The sequence below is a fragment of the Pundamilia nyererei genome, unplaced genomic scaffold, assembly GCF_000239375.1.
Source record: "Pundamilia nyererei isolate P.nyererei 1_Seehausen unplaced genomic scaffold, PunNye1.0 scaffold00134, whole genome shotgun sequence".
NCBI classification, from domain to species: Eukaryota; Metazoa; Chordata; class Actinopteri; order Cichliformes; family Cichlidae; genus Pundamilia; species Pundamilia nyererei.
Window position 1 is genome coordinate 523892 of NW_005187535.1, and position 16240 is coordinate 540131.

Below are 16240 nucleotides of genomic sequence, written 5' to 3' on the forward strand. Positions count from 1 at the left end.
GCTGCTCTTGTGGTCTGTTATCCAGGAGGGTGCACACCGTCTATGTTGCTTCCAACTTTCTCTCTGGGTGATCATTATTGTTATGTAAATTTAGACAAAAAAATAAATAAATCACAGCATGCCAATAATCTCTGATGCATTATGTCAGCCAAAATTAGTTAGAAAAATACTCTAACTGATCTTAGCCCGTTAGTATTAGAAAAGTTTGTTTGCCCAGTTGGACAGTGACAGTAGGTGAGGGCTCATAAAGTCACTTCAAGTTTTAATGGCAGGAAAATCTGGAGGCGTTTCTTTTTCACAAGACAGGGAATATATAAAAAGCACAGCTGCCACAAGGAACAGAATTTTGAGTGTACTGATATATATCCAACTAGAAAAGTTTCTTACATGGTCAGTGCCTTACGAGCAAACGTGATTTTTCACAGATTTTTACTGCATTTGATAAACAGAAAGGGATTGCGTCACATTTCCACATACAGCAGGATCCTTCTTGGCTAAGGAGTTAAATAATAATTAAAAAGTATTGGTACGCTACACAAACTATGCCAAATGAGGACAGTCTGGTTAGATGACAGGGAACACAACAAAACAAAAAAATAAAAAATAAAAAATGCAAAGGGTGTGAAAATGCATTGCCACATGTGGGTGGGTGGGAATGAAACTACTGAGCATTCAGGCAGTTTTGACCTCAATCCCAAAAAAAGAGATTCAGTGTGTGGAAAAGAGAGACAATTTTTCCAATGGCAGTAAGCTCACAATAAAAATGTATATATGGATATGAATTCGGAGCTAAAACGAGACTGGAAACCGAGGGCAATAAAATGCAAATGGAAGTTTTAAAAAAAATAAAAGAAAGAAAGAAAGAAATCACTGTAGACCTGCAGAATCCCTGCCACAAATCTAAAGGACACAACTGGTAAATAAAATAGAACACAGTTGACCAGACCACAGCTGGTGTCATGCTAAACTTGCTGAAACACATTCATGACACATGGCAAAGGAGAGATGGAGGACAGGCTGAAACGAATGAAAACAGATGATACAAAACAAATCACTTTGAGAGAACTGGGATGAAAGCAAAAATGCGTCAATTTACCCTTTTCGAGCAGCAACCACAGACATAAACACGTGCTCACGCACAAATACACACACGTGCAGGGCGTGCTGGAATAGAGAGAGGGCGATGCGCTCTTTGTGTGGCTGGGCCAAGAGACTCTGGGGCTGAAACCCATCACTAACGCACGGATTAGTTCACACGTGCACACTGCCTTTTAATCTGGTCCACTGACAAAGGTTGGACGAGAGAGAGAGAGAAACAGAAAGAAGGAAACTGACAAATAGATGGCCTGAACAAAAAAAGATGGCCACAGAAACAGAGCCAGAGTTGAAGGGTAAAGGAGGAATGGGGGTTGTAATTGACGGGTCGGAGGTGACGAGAGATGGAGGGCAGGGCACTTTAAAAGAGTGATACCACCTGATCTAAAATACTACCAATACATGTGTCTTTGGCAAATGGCCTAAATCCCACAGATCAGATCATGTGACTGTATACCTACACTACTCAAAACACATTCATTTCTTCTTTTAGGGACCTCTTTTTCCATTTGTCTGCTCTTCAGCTTGCGGACACAATGGCACACACGGTCACTGACCCATCGGCAACCCTCAGTTTCCCTTCAGCCTTCTGTCAGTGGAGGGGTGAGGGCAAAAGCTTTGGATTAAAACTCCAGTATGGCTTTTCTCCAAAAATGGGCCTAGTGTAAAGCCAGGGACATCAAACCAGATGTTGGCTCTGGGGGCAGGTTGGGTCCTGTCAAACAACAACCCCCTTAGTTGTTCATGTGCTTTAATACATCCAATTGAGAGTGGGGGAAGGCATGTCAGCCGAATGCTCTACATCAACCTTTAATGCGCAAAATGTACACGATTCTCTCTCTAAATTTACTTAAAGTCACTGAATCCAGCTGGTGGCATGCAATTCTACTGAAGTTATGCATTAGTTTTAAACATGTACATTTCATATGACTTTCAGTGCAGGTTTGATGATGAGAAAGTACACGAGGCAGTAAAGGGTGGAGACTTTTTTTTCCTACGCATCTCCATCACACTGCTCTCATTGGTGAAAAATTAACCTCTGTGATTGGTCAGAAGACAGTGGTGTTTTCCCCCTTTTTCCCCAGCTGTGAGGCTAAAAATAGAAGCAATAGTCAGATTTAGCCTAACTGAGTGTGTCTTGCACTTTCAGCTAGCATCCCCTTTTACCTCTTTCTATCCTAAGTCATCAGACAGATCATTTAACAAGCTTCTTCAGGAAAAAGGAAGGGACGCAGGAACATTTCTTCCTGGAACATTATGTAACCCCAGCGTCACCCATTTTCTCCAAAGTGGCCTAATCAAGCAGCCCCACACAGTTTTGTTAATGGCACAGGTCAAAAAACCCAATGTGTAGGAGGAACATTTTGCAGAGTATTACAGGCTGTACACAGACTGTGTGTACAGCCTGTACCCTAACAAGACCGAACACCTACAAACTAATAAAAAGAAAATGTTTCTATTTTAATCAGTGAAAATTTAACCAGGTTTTGAGTCAGAGAGGGGATTGTTTGATGGCTTAAACCTGCTGACTAAGCTTCTAGAGCCATTCAGCTTTATTCCTTTTGGTCACACCATCCTTCCACAGAGTGCTGTGTAGATGTACTCTTGCAGGATAAAGGCACAACAAGAAGAAGCCCAGACAAGGGGTTAAGGGTCAGAAGAGCCGAGACAAGATGTGAGTGATGAGGAAGCCTTCAAGTGCCTACATATAATCCTCTGTATGGGTCTTCTTTACACCTGTCTACAGAACATTTGTGTCGGGACGAAACAAAGATCTACGGTCTTATCTGACGGCAAACCAGTGAGGATTGCCAGAACATGCTATGTCCATGACACCTTACAGACCTGTTTTCAATCAAACAGTATTTGATACTGAAATTACAGATAGTAATAAAGGTGTGAGATAATTATAGCACCCCATGTAATAAGATGATTCAAACTGATCATTCATTTGACCAGGAAGTTTTTTAAAGAAGCAGTTACAACAGTTATTGAGCTTACATTGGCAGCATGCCAGTGATAACAAATGTTTGCAAACTTTTTTATTCCAGATTTTAACAGTACTTTGTTCCATTGTTGTTTCCTTCTCAGTAAAAAGGTTCTATTTGTCTATTTAAAAAACAAAAACAAAAACACAATCTGGAGGCTTATGTGGATTTTTCACATTTTTGATGTTAAAAGGTAAGTGCTCCCCAAAAAGATGTATGTGACTGGCCTGCTAAGAATGCCAAACTACAAAAAGGCGTTACTGTCAGAACCCTCAGAAACCCAGCAGCAGGTGCGATTGATATGCAAATCAGAAAAGGCTAATCCAGTCTCCCTCCACTTGACTCAGAATAGTTCACTTATGCTACCAATGTGGCACAAGTGAAATGCAAACGTTTCAGCCTGTCTTATAGTTGGCTGAAAACAATACACACATTCCAGAACACACAATTTAAGTGTGAAGATTCTTTCACCATGTTATGAGTGAACTATAATTTTAAAAAGAGAAAATAACGTCTTCATTGCAGCTGGGAACCCTCCACACTAGTCGGTAGAGCAGGTAGACTTCTAGCAAGAGCTACAAATTGACTGTTTGCCAACTGAGTACAGGCTTATGTCCTACTGACAGGGCAGAAATGCTCATTGTACACACACTGAGAGTTTATATAAGGCTTGCGTGCTTCTTAAGGCTCCCTTAATTAGGTGTGTTTGACCAATCTCTCTACTCATCCCATCAGCATCTCAATAACTTCCTTGTACTGAGATACCATCGTTGGCTAAATCAAAGCTTAGCTCGACTATTCAGAACTGGGTCTGAGTGGTTTCAGAGAGAGGGTAGGTGACATGCCTCAGCACATGTGCATGCTCTAGCTGGGCTCACCAGACCAAAGATCAAGTCTCTTAAGCTGCTTTTCTGAGCCAAGAAAAGCTTACAAGTCGTCACGTTGGTCAGAACAAATGGTCCCAGTTTTAGACCCTGCAGCAGGGCCTGAGAATGGGCAGCACTCCCTGGACTCGAGAAGCAGTATTGCTTTCTTCAAGAAACATCAACACAGTCAGAGTAACCCAGGCTTATTCATGTTCGACTGCTCATTCAACCCAAAGGCTGGAACAGCAGTGCAGTGTTTTAAGCCCACTGGTTAGAAAGAGCAGAAATGAATGAGGGCAGTCAGTGGCAACAAAGTAATGTGCCATTTAAAAAATGTGCCACCCTTCTTTAGTGATATTTAGCTTAGACTTACTGGAAAATTAAGAAAAGCTTTCAAAAGTTTGAACACATAAAGAAAAATATTGCTGTATGGGTTGTGACTAGCTGAATCACAGTTAATTTTGTGTCACGCATGCATGCGTGTTATTGCGTGTTATCCACTTTTTACATTTTGGACTGGATTTATGCCCAGACATGAGCAGATGAATATGATTTGGTATGTTTGCAGTTTGCTTTAAGACCTTCAATGTCAGTGGTGTCCTCCTGATAAAATTTACAGCAGAGATAGCAAAGGTGTTTTTTCACATGACTGTCATCGATCAAGCAGTTTTTTTTGTTGGCCAGTAACTGTCTGCATATTCTGAAAAGAAAGTGGGCTTTAAAAGCAGGGACTAAACTGGTAACTGCATTAATAAAAACCTTCTTTGAACTCTGAAATATGTGATCCCACTCAGCTGGAGACTATATATTGGCCTGAAAATTGTCATAATAGGTGTTGTTTATATAACAGCTAAAGGTAAATCCGACCAAGTTCATGTCAAGTTCATACACTTCACACATACACAAACAAAAGGTGACTGCAAATGAGGCATTACATGTTTAGACAAAAAAAAAAAAAATCAGAACTTCACAAACACTCCTTACATGCCAGGCAGGCCAACCTCTAATGGCTAAGGGTGTTTCTGATAAACATATCCACAGAATCACTCTCAGAGGTGTTTAGCTCATTCTTTGAGGTGCTAAAATACCCTGTGCAGTGGTCGCTTTGCTCACCGCTGTGCCATCATTGCACAGATGGAGCAATTTATAACTGCAATTAAGTTGTAAGAAGCCGTTGCAGTATTCTCCAAAACGATAGGTTTCTCCACTCAGACAATATCACGTCATACACACTGATAAGGAGGAGAAGATGTCAAAACCGGAAGCCAAGAGTTGGCAAGTGTTTTTTTGCAACGTTCTTTCCAAAAGCTCAAGTTTTTCAAATTACTCCAACATTTGTATTTGTATGTGTCCGAGCTTCTGTGCAGGATTACCATTATAATGGCCGTAAAAACCGACATGATTAGTGCAAGACTGTTCCACAAAGATTGTGTCTTGCAATACGGGATGTGATGTGAAACTTGTCACCAGAGACCCGCGACACGAGCCACATGGCGAGCATAAAAACGGCCTTAGGCAGCTCCTCCGTGTCATATCAAAAAGAAAAGCTAACATTGGTTTTACTACCTGGGAAAATTTTCTGACTGCATTACAGACCTGGCCTCAACGAACTATATTAAAAATGGATGAGTGGCAGTTCAGGAGGAACTCAGATGATAAGCAATGGTTCTTGTTTTGTTACCTTTTGATTGATGGCTTTATTATTAATCAATAAAACAAGCTTTTACTAGCTATAATAAATCCACAACTGCTCGAGCCCCTACAGATTCAACTCCGAGCCATAAAAAAAAAACCTCTTAATTGTTTAATGTTATGCACATGCTTTACACAACGCACAACAATAAATCACCAACTAACCTGAGCACTCTGAATTTATAATCAACACGTTTTAAAGAAAATGACTAATAACCATAAGGCCGTGAGATCAAAGCAGTCGAACCACAACATGCAGTCATACAAGCCTTTTACTGTTAAATCCTACTAAGGGAGTGTAATTTAGCAGTGACATGTGGAGGTGAAATAAGGCTGTTAGAAGGTACATGATCAAAGCGGCAGATGACTACGTTATCTGGTCCCACGGTAAGCATCTGGAATGTGTGTGGGGATTTTTCCCCCCCTTTCGGTGCCTTTTATCCGTGTCCTAACGTCTCTGCTGTCACACTGAGTCTACAAGCCTCAGAGGTTATCAAGAGCTGCGGTAGCCATGCAATGCAAATCATCTTGCCTGCAGTAGATACACAAGTTTGATAAGTGTTGGAAAAAGCTCCACCCAGGCTGGACCATAAAGGAGCTGCTTCCAATTTACAGGACTTGGAATTCTGCTGACATGGAACGAAAGCTGCTTCTGTTGCACGATCATGGTATAAGCCTGACACACTTGGATGAACAACTATGCTCGAAACATATGACTTACATTGGGGCATGTGCTTAAAGGGAATTGGATTAGCTTCTGGCAAAAAGAGGGATTATAAATGATTCTGACTTTGAGTGTGCTCTAAAAGGATTGATTACCATTTCAATTTTTACTCTCCTTCTTTGCAAATGGAAATGTGAATTAGTCTCTTATTCGCCTGCTACTAAGCTGCAACACCAAGCTAACTGTGTCAAGCTGAAAACAAAGACAAGAGTGAAGAGAAGAGTGGTGTCAGTATCCAGACTTGGTACAGGACAGCTTATTCCTGGCCTGCTCTGCTGCTGCATGTCTCTCTAAGACTGCAAAGTGCAGCCAGGAAAAAGAGGAGGGACGGGATAGAAAGTTTCACTGGACATTATGCACGTATTTCGAATGAAAACACACTGACGCTAAACTAATGCACAAATGAATGGTCAGTCGTTTTTAACATTTAAACAAGTTAGCTTATTTCTGCACTTCTTCAAACCATCTCTAGTGATTTAGTGCTTTGCAGAAAGTAGGCTGTTTTTCAGGGGATTCTACAGACTGTGCCATTTAATTAAAGGAAGCAAAAACAGCACAGTCAGAAGATTCCTGTTCATACAAACTAAGCATTATTGTGACACAATTAGGATGCTTACTTTATGAAGTAATCATTTTTTGGAGGAGTAATATATGATGCAAACAGAAGATAGCATGGAGTATAAAACATCGGAGCAAATGGACAAACAAAACTCACACAGATATAGATCACCAAATCTAATTCAAACTTTTAAAAAAAGCAATAGAGCAAAAAGGATAGGAAAGTACACCTATTCTGCATCTCCTGTTATAGTTAGCAGTGATTCCCACACATACAGTAGGCTTTATACAAATCTACTCTGAATGACCATGGCCATAAAAACAAGCCTTACGACAAGATCAGCCCAAAGAATGAACAAATTCATCCTTCACACTGTGTTTTAGGAACAAACAACTGAGTTGGCACATTTTTTCCCCCTTTGAAATGTATTTGTTGGGGTGGAACGCTGAAAGAAAAAAAAAAATGCAACTCCGCAAGGGTGCTGCAATCTGCTGAGGCCATTCAGTCGACCAGCCGGCCTTGTGTGGCTTTGTATATGAGCACCAAGATGAGACATCAACTCTTGTCTATATTTAGATCACTGGACGGCTCTCCTTCCAATGTTCCCATCCTTTCAGAAAAGGCTGCCAGGGAGAATGGCGAGAAAAAACAGGCTGAGGTGATATGTAATTACACTGAATGGTTCCAGCCTCTCGCATCCTTTCATTGTACCCACACGCTCAGAGATAATGAAATGGAAGGCATGCGTTTTTTCATATATTTACCATAAATCCTGCAAGTCGGGCCATTCTTATTTATGGTGTCAAAGAAAAGGCTCTAGTGCTTGACTCTGCATGGAATAAAGAGCATAAACACCAGCAAGTACCCTAGTAGTGAACTCAGTCTGATAAGGGCTTCCAAGGTGCTGTTGCTCTTAGCAATAAAACCATCCCAAAACAAAGTCTGGTTAAATGCACCACTTCCTACACTGCAGATACCAACTTGAATGCAGACATGTAATTCAGAACAGAAACATAAGAAACTTTAGATGCAGATACAGTGCTGAAATTTATGCTGCTTCTACATACTACATTGATTTAATGTCATTTCACTTTAAGTTTTTAAATCATACCCTAGGACAAACGTATGTCTGCTACACACTAAAATTCCAGGCGTGTACACAAACTGGACACAACCATTGGACTGCAAACAGAAAAGCACCCGTATTTTATTTGACTGAACAAAATAGGCTTAAAATAATTAACATGATAGTCCAAAGATCTAAGCCTAGCCAGAGATGCAGCTTCAAAAATCACGCCTCTCTGTTAGTAACAAACAAGTTGGAAAGTAAAATCATAACCCTGCTAACCAGTGCAGTTCTGCTATACTTTGATCTGGAAAATGAATGGATCTATGCTGTGCCAGAGTAAAATGGCATATAATCACTTGAACGGAGCAGTACGTATCCACAATCGGGACGAGGGTGTAGACATAAACGTGCAAGGAAAAAAAAGCCTGCCAGTACTAACAAATGCTTATGTTACAACCTCAGTAAGATGTAACTTACCACAAAAGAATGTGGCTCAAACATGCCCAATATCGTTATACAGCAACTTCATTCATTAGATTTTAACCCTTTTCTGACTGCTAGACTGGTCAACCATTACTGAATATCAACTAAGAGCTCAGACAGAAGTTTATGTCACACATACCCACAGAGTTATATGCAAAAACGTGGAGAAGGAAACTGCGTATGATTCACTGTTACACAAAAAGGTGGAAGGATTATGCATATTAGAGGTGGAAATGGGTAAGGTGAAACGAAAAGGAGGAATTCATGAACCCAACTGGGCCACCCAAGTACTTTTATCTTTAAAGACCTGTTGAAAAATAAGCGTTTACTTAAAAGGCCATAACCTTGTAGGGGAAATGAAGAAGTAGGTCATAACAGACTTGATATATGTGGGTAGGGCATGTATGAGCCTGCAGTCTGTGGTCTGTGGTCTGATTAAATCCGAAATGTGTTTTAAAGATGTACTGCCAACTCACCTATTCTTTTCCAGCTCGTTATGTGTCGACCTGCAAACAAAAAACAAAAAGCAGAAGCTGTTAAAAAAAAGAAAAGAGAACAAATGTACAATTTTGCCTTAATGAGCAAGCAAAATAAAGGTACAGGGCGCCTTTATCAGAAAAAAAAACAATGTACTTTACATGGGTAGTATTAGAATACTAAGTATGTATGAGCTAGAAAACCACGGGCTGAGACGTGAATGGTGAATTGGAGTGTCAAATTTGATTAACAGATTTATTAATTAATCTCAAACTAGACCAATTCTAGGCTCAGTGCACTGAAGCCTTTACACAAACAAATGTCAACGTGACATCCAGGAATGCACTGTGGCACAGTGCCTCTTCCTCAATAATGCAAGGGAGGATGTGACACTGCAGACACTTCCATTCACACTGTGCATGTGTGTGCGACTGGTAAAGTAGGAACGTGCGCACACAAATACACAAAAGCAGCCAGGATTCAGTGCTCTGTTAATAATCTAAAGTGAATCAGCTCGTCCCTAAGAGTGTCTGTGTGTGGAAACATACTGAAAGGAGACAAGGCCTCCCCCAGATTTTTTAAATGGCCAAGTTCCCTTTCACACAAACTGCACTCTACCTCCTCCCAGGGGGCAAAATGGGGGTAGGGGAGTGCTGCTGGATGCAACCTGGTCAAGCACTTTTCTATAGCGTGGGTTATCAATACTGCAGTATGCTTTTTTTCTTGCCATCTTGGTAATAAGCATGCAGGAAATATGGACGAAGCAAGAGGTAAGAACAGAACAGAGGGAATGCTGCGGTTCCATCTGTAAAAATTGGCCCAGACTCAGAGGAATTCATTTTTTAATGAATAGATTACTGTTTATTTAGTTGGATATGCTAGACAGTATGGTAAGTCAACTGTGGCAGTATATTTGATTTGACATGACAAGGTCTATGACCAGGCTGAGTAGCTACTATTACAACAAAACCCAGGCACATTTCAGACACTGCAGGCCATTTGCTTAAAACCTGAAGGAGCCTACATGCTCACGTGCATGCCTTCATCTTTTATATACATTATATAAGCACTGAAATCATGCATGGCTGTGCACTTCACCAGGCCAGCCACACAAACTAAAATCATATGAATGGTGCATTTAAAACAGCATAATCTCTTTTTGTTTAATGGTGATCTCCATAAATGTCATAAAAAATAAGCTAACAGCCACACAATTAGTTCTTTATTGGGAAAATGAATAGCCACAGTCTTGTGTTGAACGCTGACTTCTTTGCACACATGTAATTATTTTCATTGTCTCCAACTCCGCTTATTTCTGTAACTGTCTGATCTGTAAAGTCAGATCAATAGTTGTGCTAACAGAAGATTAATACGTTGGAGTGCATAATTTGCGTCATCTGCTGTCACAGTGGTTTCACTGAGTCTGTGTTGCTTGGTAACCAACATCTTGCTTTGTAACCTTTCCAAACTCTGAATGTTTTACCAAAATGTGAACCTTCATTTGGTTCCCTTTAAAAGCGCATTTAGGGAACAATGTAAAAATTCAAGATTCCAAGGAACTTGTGTGAAACCAAACTTCTTTTTTTACATTTGGGAAATCTCTTCAGCTGCTCTATTTCACTATACTGAAAAATGGCCTTTCATTTGGCCTAAGTCAACTTACGTGGGTTTTATCATCACAATCCTTTTTCCCTGCCTCCTGAAACCCATATCTGCATGTCTGGACAGTGACAGCAAGGCCACACAGAACAGCAGCATGCTTCCTTCTGCAGGCAGGCATGCATGTATGTGTACGCGTATGTGTGCGCATGTATATGCATGCAGGGAGTGGGTCAGCGAGATAAAGCTGCCCTGCTATAAACGGTAGGCAAGAGAGGACAGATTCAGATAAGCCCATCACTTTAAGCCTCAACACGCTACCGAGAAGGCAGATATAACTGGAGCAAGCAACTAAGAGTGTGTTAAAATAAAATGTAATATTAATGTAAATATTATAATGAATAAATTAGCATATTCTCTAAGATGTCGGCTTAACATTAATTTTAAACGGGTCCTTGGAGTGTTTATAAGTAAGGAATAAACAAAAACATGTTTGAGACTGAAGCTTAGGTATATATGATGTTCTTTTTGTCATTAAAAATGCAGACACAGAAGATGGCTGCATTGTAGATCTCTTTGGCTAATGCACCATGCCTTTAATTTGCTCACTCGGCTTCTGTCATACACAGGATCTCTGAATGAAAAAGGCCCATCGAATGAACTTATTTTTTTAGTTTGCCAGATGCCCATCTCCCCATGGGAGTAAACGAAACCACATCACAATATGAAGCTGTGAATGGGTGTTTAATACAAAATGTGTTAACGCAATAGGCGAGTTGTAAACATAGCTCTATGAATAGAAACAACAAGCATTATCCCTGCACAGTTTTATTGGTAGTGCTTCTTCACATCTCGAAGCATTTAAAAACCAAATCTTTTCTCTTTGCCACTTGCTTCCATTTTCTCTCCTGCATACGTAAACAGTTTGATTACAGACTCTCAAAGTTGTCCCACTTTAGAAGCAGATTTCAGAAAAAGCATGCATTGTGAAAGCTTACAGCTTTTCTAGCATTTAACTTTACATTAAGCATCATAAATGTGTCCTTATGGATATTCTCACAAGACTAAATGCTATGAAGAGTTATGAATACGGTGTCAGACTAACAATATATCTGATCGTGACTGTTGCCATGCAGAACTAGGCAGCATTGTGCGCTCATGATGAGTAATGCGCAGTTCCTGTTTGGTGGCCTTCTCTTACATTAATATTAAAAAGCTCTTCAAGAGTAAGAGTGGGCTTTGTGTTTGATGTATGACTGTCGATGGAAAGATTAATGTAAGCAGCCTAACTTAAAAAAAACAAACAAACAAAAAACCCACACAAATCCAGTGGATCCTCCCAACTCCTGTTACTAAATACAAGTGTCTGCCATCAGTGAAAGTAATGTGTTTGGCAAGGGCCTTAATCTATGTGACAGTCATTACCAGCGAGTGTTACTAAGCATATGTTCCATAACAATCACCAGTAGCTTTGAAATTATGCAAACTGTGAACCCATGTTTTTTTTTATAGAATGTGAAGGTAAAGATGAAATAGCAAGTCAGTGATTATACAAAACATAAGTCCTATAAATGGCTCCACATATTCGTCTTTTGGTGTCTGCAAACAAAACATGCCATAAATAGCAGCGTTTCCTCTTTAGGGGATAAGACTAAATATCCCTTTCTCCCACAGTGAAGTGGAGAATGCATACTAGGGGGAAATACAGAAAGTCAACCACAAAAAAAGAAATTACTAAATTTAAAAATCACGGGAAAATGTTTCTGCATTGTTTAGGCAATAAATAGAAGAAGTGGAAGATGTTGCTGCAACATTTTTTTTCTTAAGCGACATTTTTCGTTTTAAAGTCTTTACTTTCACCATGATCCCTAACCTTGACCACTGCAGTCCGTTTGACAATCAGCTGATGAAAAGCCAGCAGAGCCCCTGTTGCTGCCACCCCCCCGTCAAATCCACCGAACCAGCGGTGTTGACGGTCAAACGTGCACGTAGCTACTATAGATGTCTCTACAAGTTCGAGGATCGATCTTTTGTTATTCAAATGTCAGTGTCTCTTTACCTAGAAAGCCCCTTTATCTGAAAAGCGTAAACGCTGCAATAACCAGCTGGCAGCAGTTTAGGATCACATGCTATCTGCAGCAGTGTCATCCATCCCAGAACTTCACTTTCATTACTGGCATATAAATAGCAAGACGAAGAAGAAAACAGACACTTTTCCCCAGCAATCACAAAAATGACTGAGAATAGTGTCTTACCTATTGTGGTTACTGCTGAACTTCTTATTTCGGAATTTCCTTTGCCTCTGGTAGTTTGTGTTCTGATTTGATGGAAACGTCGAGGCATATCCATGTTCACACTCTGTTGGAAAAAAAACAACTGGTGGTTAACTGACTAGCCACTTTTTTCTTTTGGGGGACACTTTCTACTTCGAAAATCACCCTTTTTGAGCCGACAACCAGTACAGGGTTGTCACTGCCAACTGAGACATTTGGAAATGTTATTACCTCTTTCTCTCCTTTCTATGTATTCTGCTGCTTCCAGTAACCGCTGGATATTTATTAGCTGAACAGCCGTCATTCTTTCCTGAGGCTGGCTGTGTTGGACGTTGCAATCTAGCTTTGCAAGCAGCAGCAACGACCGCTTTTTAATTACAGGGAAGACAGTGCATTGGTTATTATTCAAACTGACGTGTTATATCCTTGTTCCGTGCCTTTGCTGGCTCATGAACAGCCTTCGCCAAAAGGGAAGGAAAGAAAAAAAAAATCCAGTGTTCGCAAGCTAGCAAGCTACAGCCAATCCTCGCCAGAATTCACTGTTAGAAAAAGAAAGCGTATCAAAATATTTAAAAGTTTCTACGAAACACGATATCAAATCTTTACAAAATTGGATAAAAACAATATAAAACGTCCCCGAGGGAACCCTGAACCAGCAATGCGCGTGCTGCAGCTCGTTTCCTCTCCTTTCCTGTTTGTTTACTTAGCTGCTCAGCTGAGAGGCGGGGATCCAGCGGCGGGAGAGGCCGGCCTAAGTGCAATGCATTCTGGGAAATTGAGTATTTTGGTGAATATGGTCCATTTTACCTCAAACGCAAACATTCCATTAAGTTCACAATTTAGCCCACCTTTACTGAGATATATATCGATTGGAAAATCATTCACGATTGTAATAATGTTTCAACTGCAACTACAACAGGTCAGTGTAAATTAATACATACATCTGGCAGAGTTCCAGTGCACAGATCAGCAGAAATTATTTTTAAAAAATGGTGTGTTTACTATTGTTCTTGCAAAGTTTAGGAACGTTGTTGCTTCTTTTCATGACAACGTCATAAATGTATGACAAAAAATAATAAAGCATTAATTAGGGCTGCTTTTCATATTTAAATTACTAAATATCCATGTAATTCCATATTCTTGCCAGACTACGAGTCCTATAGAAAAGCCCTACAAATCCCATCCTTCACTGGGACAGTAGGCGTGTCTTGGTCGGCTGTAGCCAGGCCCAGCAACACGTGACGTTGCTATCGAGCGTAACTTCGATTGGCGAAAGGCTTTGACAGGCGGCGAGGGTTGAGCTCGCCTCTAGCCAACCGCAGGAACCTTGCGCCATGTGGAAGCCAGTGCGACACGCCCCCCAAAATAGCAGGAAGCAAACAATCGAGAGGACTGCTTTCTGTAGAAAATTTCCCACGTTGCATTATTATAGTCGATATCACTTCAAAGGCTTTCGCAGCGCGTTTCACCCAACGTGACCGACCTTTCTGCACGAAAAATGCCGTGCACCGAAAAATGCATATATAAATTCGTCTTTTCGGTCTTTTAAAGTCACGAGTTAGATGAAAGCGAAGCCATGAAAATGATCATAAAGAGTCGTTTTTAGTAGTGCATTGCCCAGATAACATGTCATTACATTGTCTACGTGCCAATCCAATACCCATCTGAATGATCGTGCTTTCTGCAATCAGCCAACTTATCTATAATTACATCATTTCTTATAACGTGATAAACAAGAAAATCATGCAAGGTCGGATATTTTCTAAAAGGTCGAGTCAACGCCGCGAGCTATAGCCGTGGCGTTTATCTATAAAGTTTCAGTTTGTTTCACCGATCGAGTCTGCGGGGGCACAATGACATCATCCTAAACTGAGTTGGAGGGCGCTGCAATGTGGTCAGATTTATTATAACGGAATCGTAGCCAACATTCACACCCACACACCTAATCATTATGTCATATTGCTTTGTCTATGCAGCAGGGAGGTACAAAAATTATAGATCCCTGTTTTGGGAGTTGTGGAGAGTGACATAGCTCTACACGAAGATAATGCGGATAATGCAGGTAAAAATAGTCCGTAAAATTACGAAAGCTTATATTTTTCTCCCCTCCCGTAACTGCAATAAGTAAGGTCACTTAAATCAGTCTGGTGCTCTTTCATATTCTGTGTTTACTGCAGGCAGCGGTGCTTAGTTGAATGAACTCAACCCTTTGTTGTCTGAATCTGTTGACAGTGAAGTCTTTTTTTTCCCTTCCTGAAATTCAGATGCAAAGGGGGAAAAAGATCAAACGCAGCACACAAATAAAACTCACTTCCGTCCTTCCTCTCGGCGCTCTCAAGAAACCTAGCAGCCTCCAGCAAAACTTGTACATTTTTCAGAAAAGTGTTGATCTGCTCCATGTGGGAGTCTTTGGAGTTGAAGACGTCATTGAAAGGACAACTAGACATCTCGAAATCTTGCTGATCCAAGAGAGACGCATCGGAATCAAAAAAGAACTCCTCACTCTTCAAACTTCTTCTTTGCCTCTCACTTTTGGCCATTTCCCCCCCTCTTAGTTTCCGAGCTTTCTGGCGACGGGCTGAGCGCAATTCGCAGTGAGGCAGCTTCTGGGGGACGCTGCTCTTGTCAGATGGTGTCTCTTTTCTTTCTTTCTTTTCTTTTTTTTATGAATGCAGGGTGTTTAATGTGGAGCAGTGGCCAATGTCAGTAGATGATGGTGCATGGGAAAACAGGGAGCCCGGCCCCTTAGAGTCTAAGGATTCCGCATGGTCCCTGTGCCCGCCCTTGAAGAGAATACAGAATCGTGCATGCATGGATACTATACCAATGAATCATATTTACATGTTAACATTACATAAGAGTTTCATAATTCTGTTTTACATGGCATCACATTAAACAAAAATAAGCATAACTTGAGTTTAAACAGCAGTGGCAGGTGTGGGACTAACAGCTTTTATTGTATTCTACTGCTGTTTACAGAAGTCAAGCTATGAGAAAGGCATTTAAAACTTGATTTGAAGGTAAAAAATAGTTTTTGTTGTTTTAATTTGTTACAAAGAAGTAGGAAATTATTATTTTCTTCACTGACCACGCTATTTGAGCAAATAAAAAGGTTAAAAAAAATAAAATAAACGAGGCTCTGTGCATGTTTATCATGCCTATACTGTTTTCTCACCAGCATTTTTTCCAGATCTTTATGCCATAGTATACTCCAAACTGAACCTCCCACTGAAAGTTACCATCTGTAAATCCAAACAAAGATCAGTACTGGAGATTACTGGGCTACAAACATGTCTAGTCATGTTCCTGGGTCAATGGCCTAGGATTTCAGAACTCAGACTTTTTATTAAATATGTTATTATTTATTCCTTTGTATGCTTGTTTCTTTTATAATCAATTGTGTTGTTTAGCTGCA

The 16240-nt window shown here is 40.4% G+C and overlaps 1 protein-coding gene across 2 annotated transcripts in view; it reads right to left on the reverse strand.

The window, feature by feature from the left end:
- Positions 1-15526, reverse strand: part of mxi1 (max interactor 1, dimerization protein) — a 28162-nt gene extending 12636 nt beyond the window's left edge. Inside the window, exons 1-3 of one of the 2 annotated variants that reach the window (XM_005743634.2) lie at positions 15137-15526; positions 12808-12910; positions 8953-8982 (exon numbers count right to left, since the gene is read on the reverse strand). In XM_005743634.2, the coding sequence (XP_005743691.1) occupies positions 8953-8982; positions 12808-12910; positions 15137-15365 (362 nt within the window). In that variant the 5' untranslated portion in view covers positions 15366-15526. Of the gene's footprint in view, positions 1-8952; positions 8983-12807; positions 12911-13056; positions 13565-15136 lie in introns of those variants that run through there. The other variant, XM_005743635.2, reaches the window with a different exon arrangement.
- Between the last annotated feature and the right edge of the window lie 714 nt (positions 15527-16240).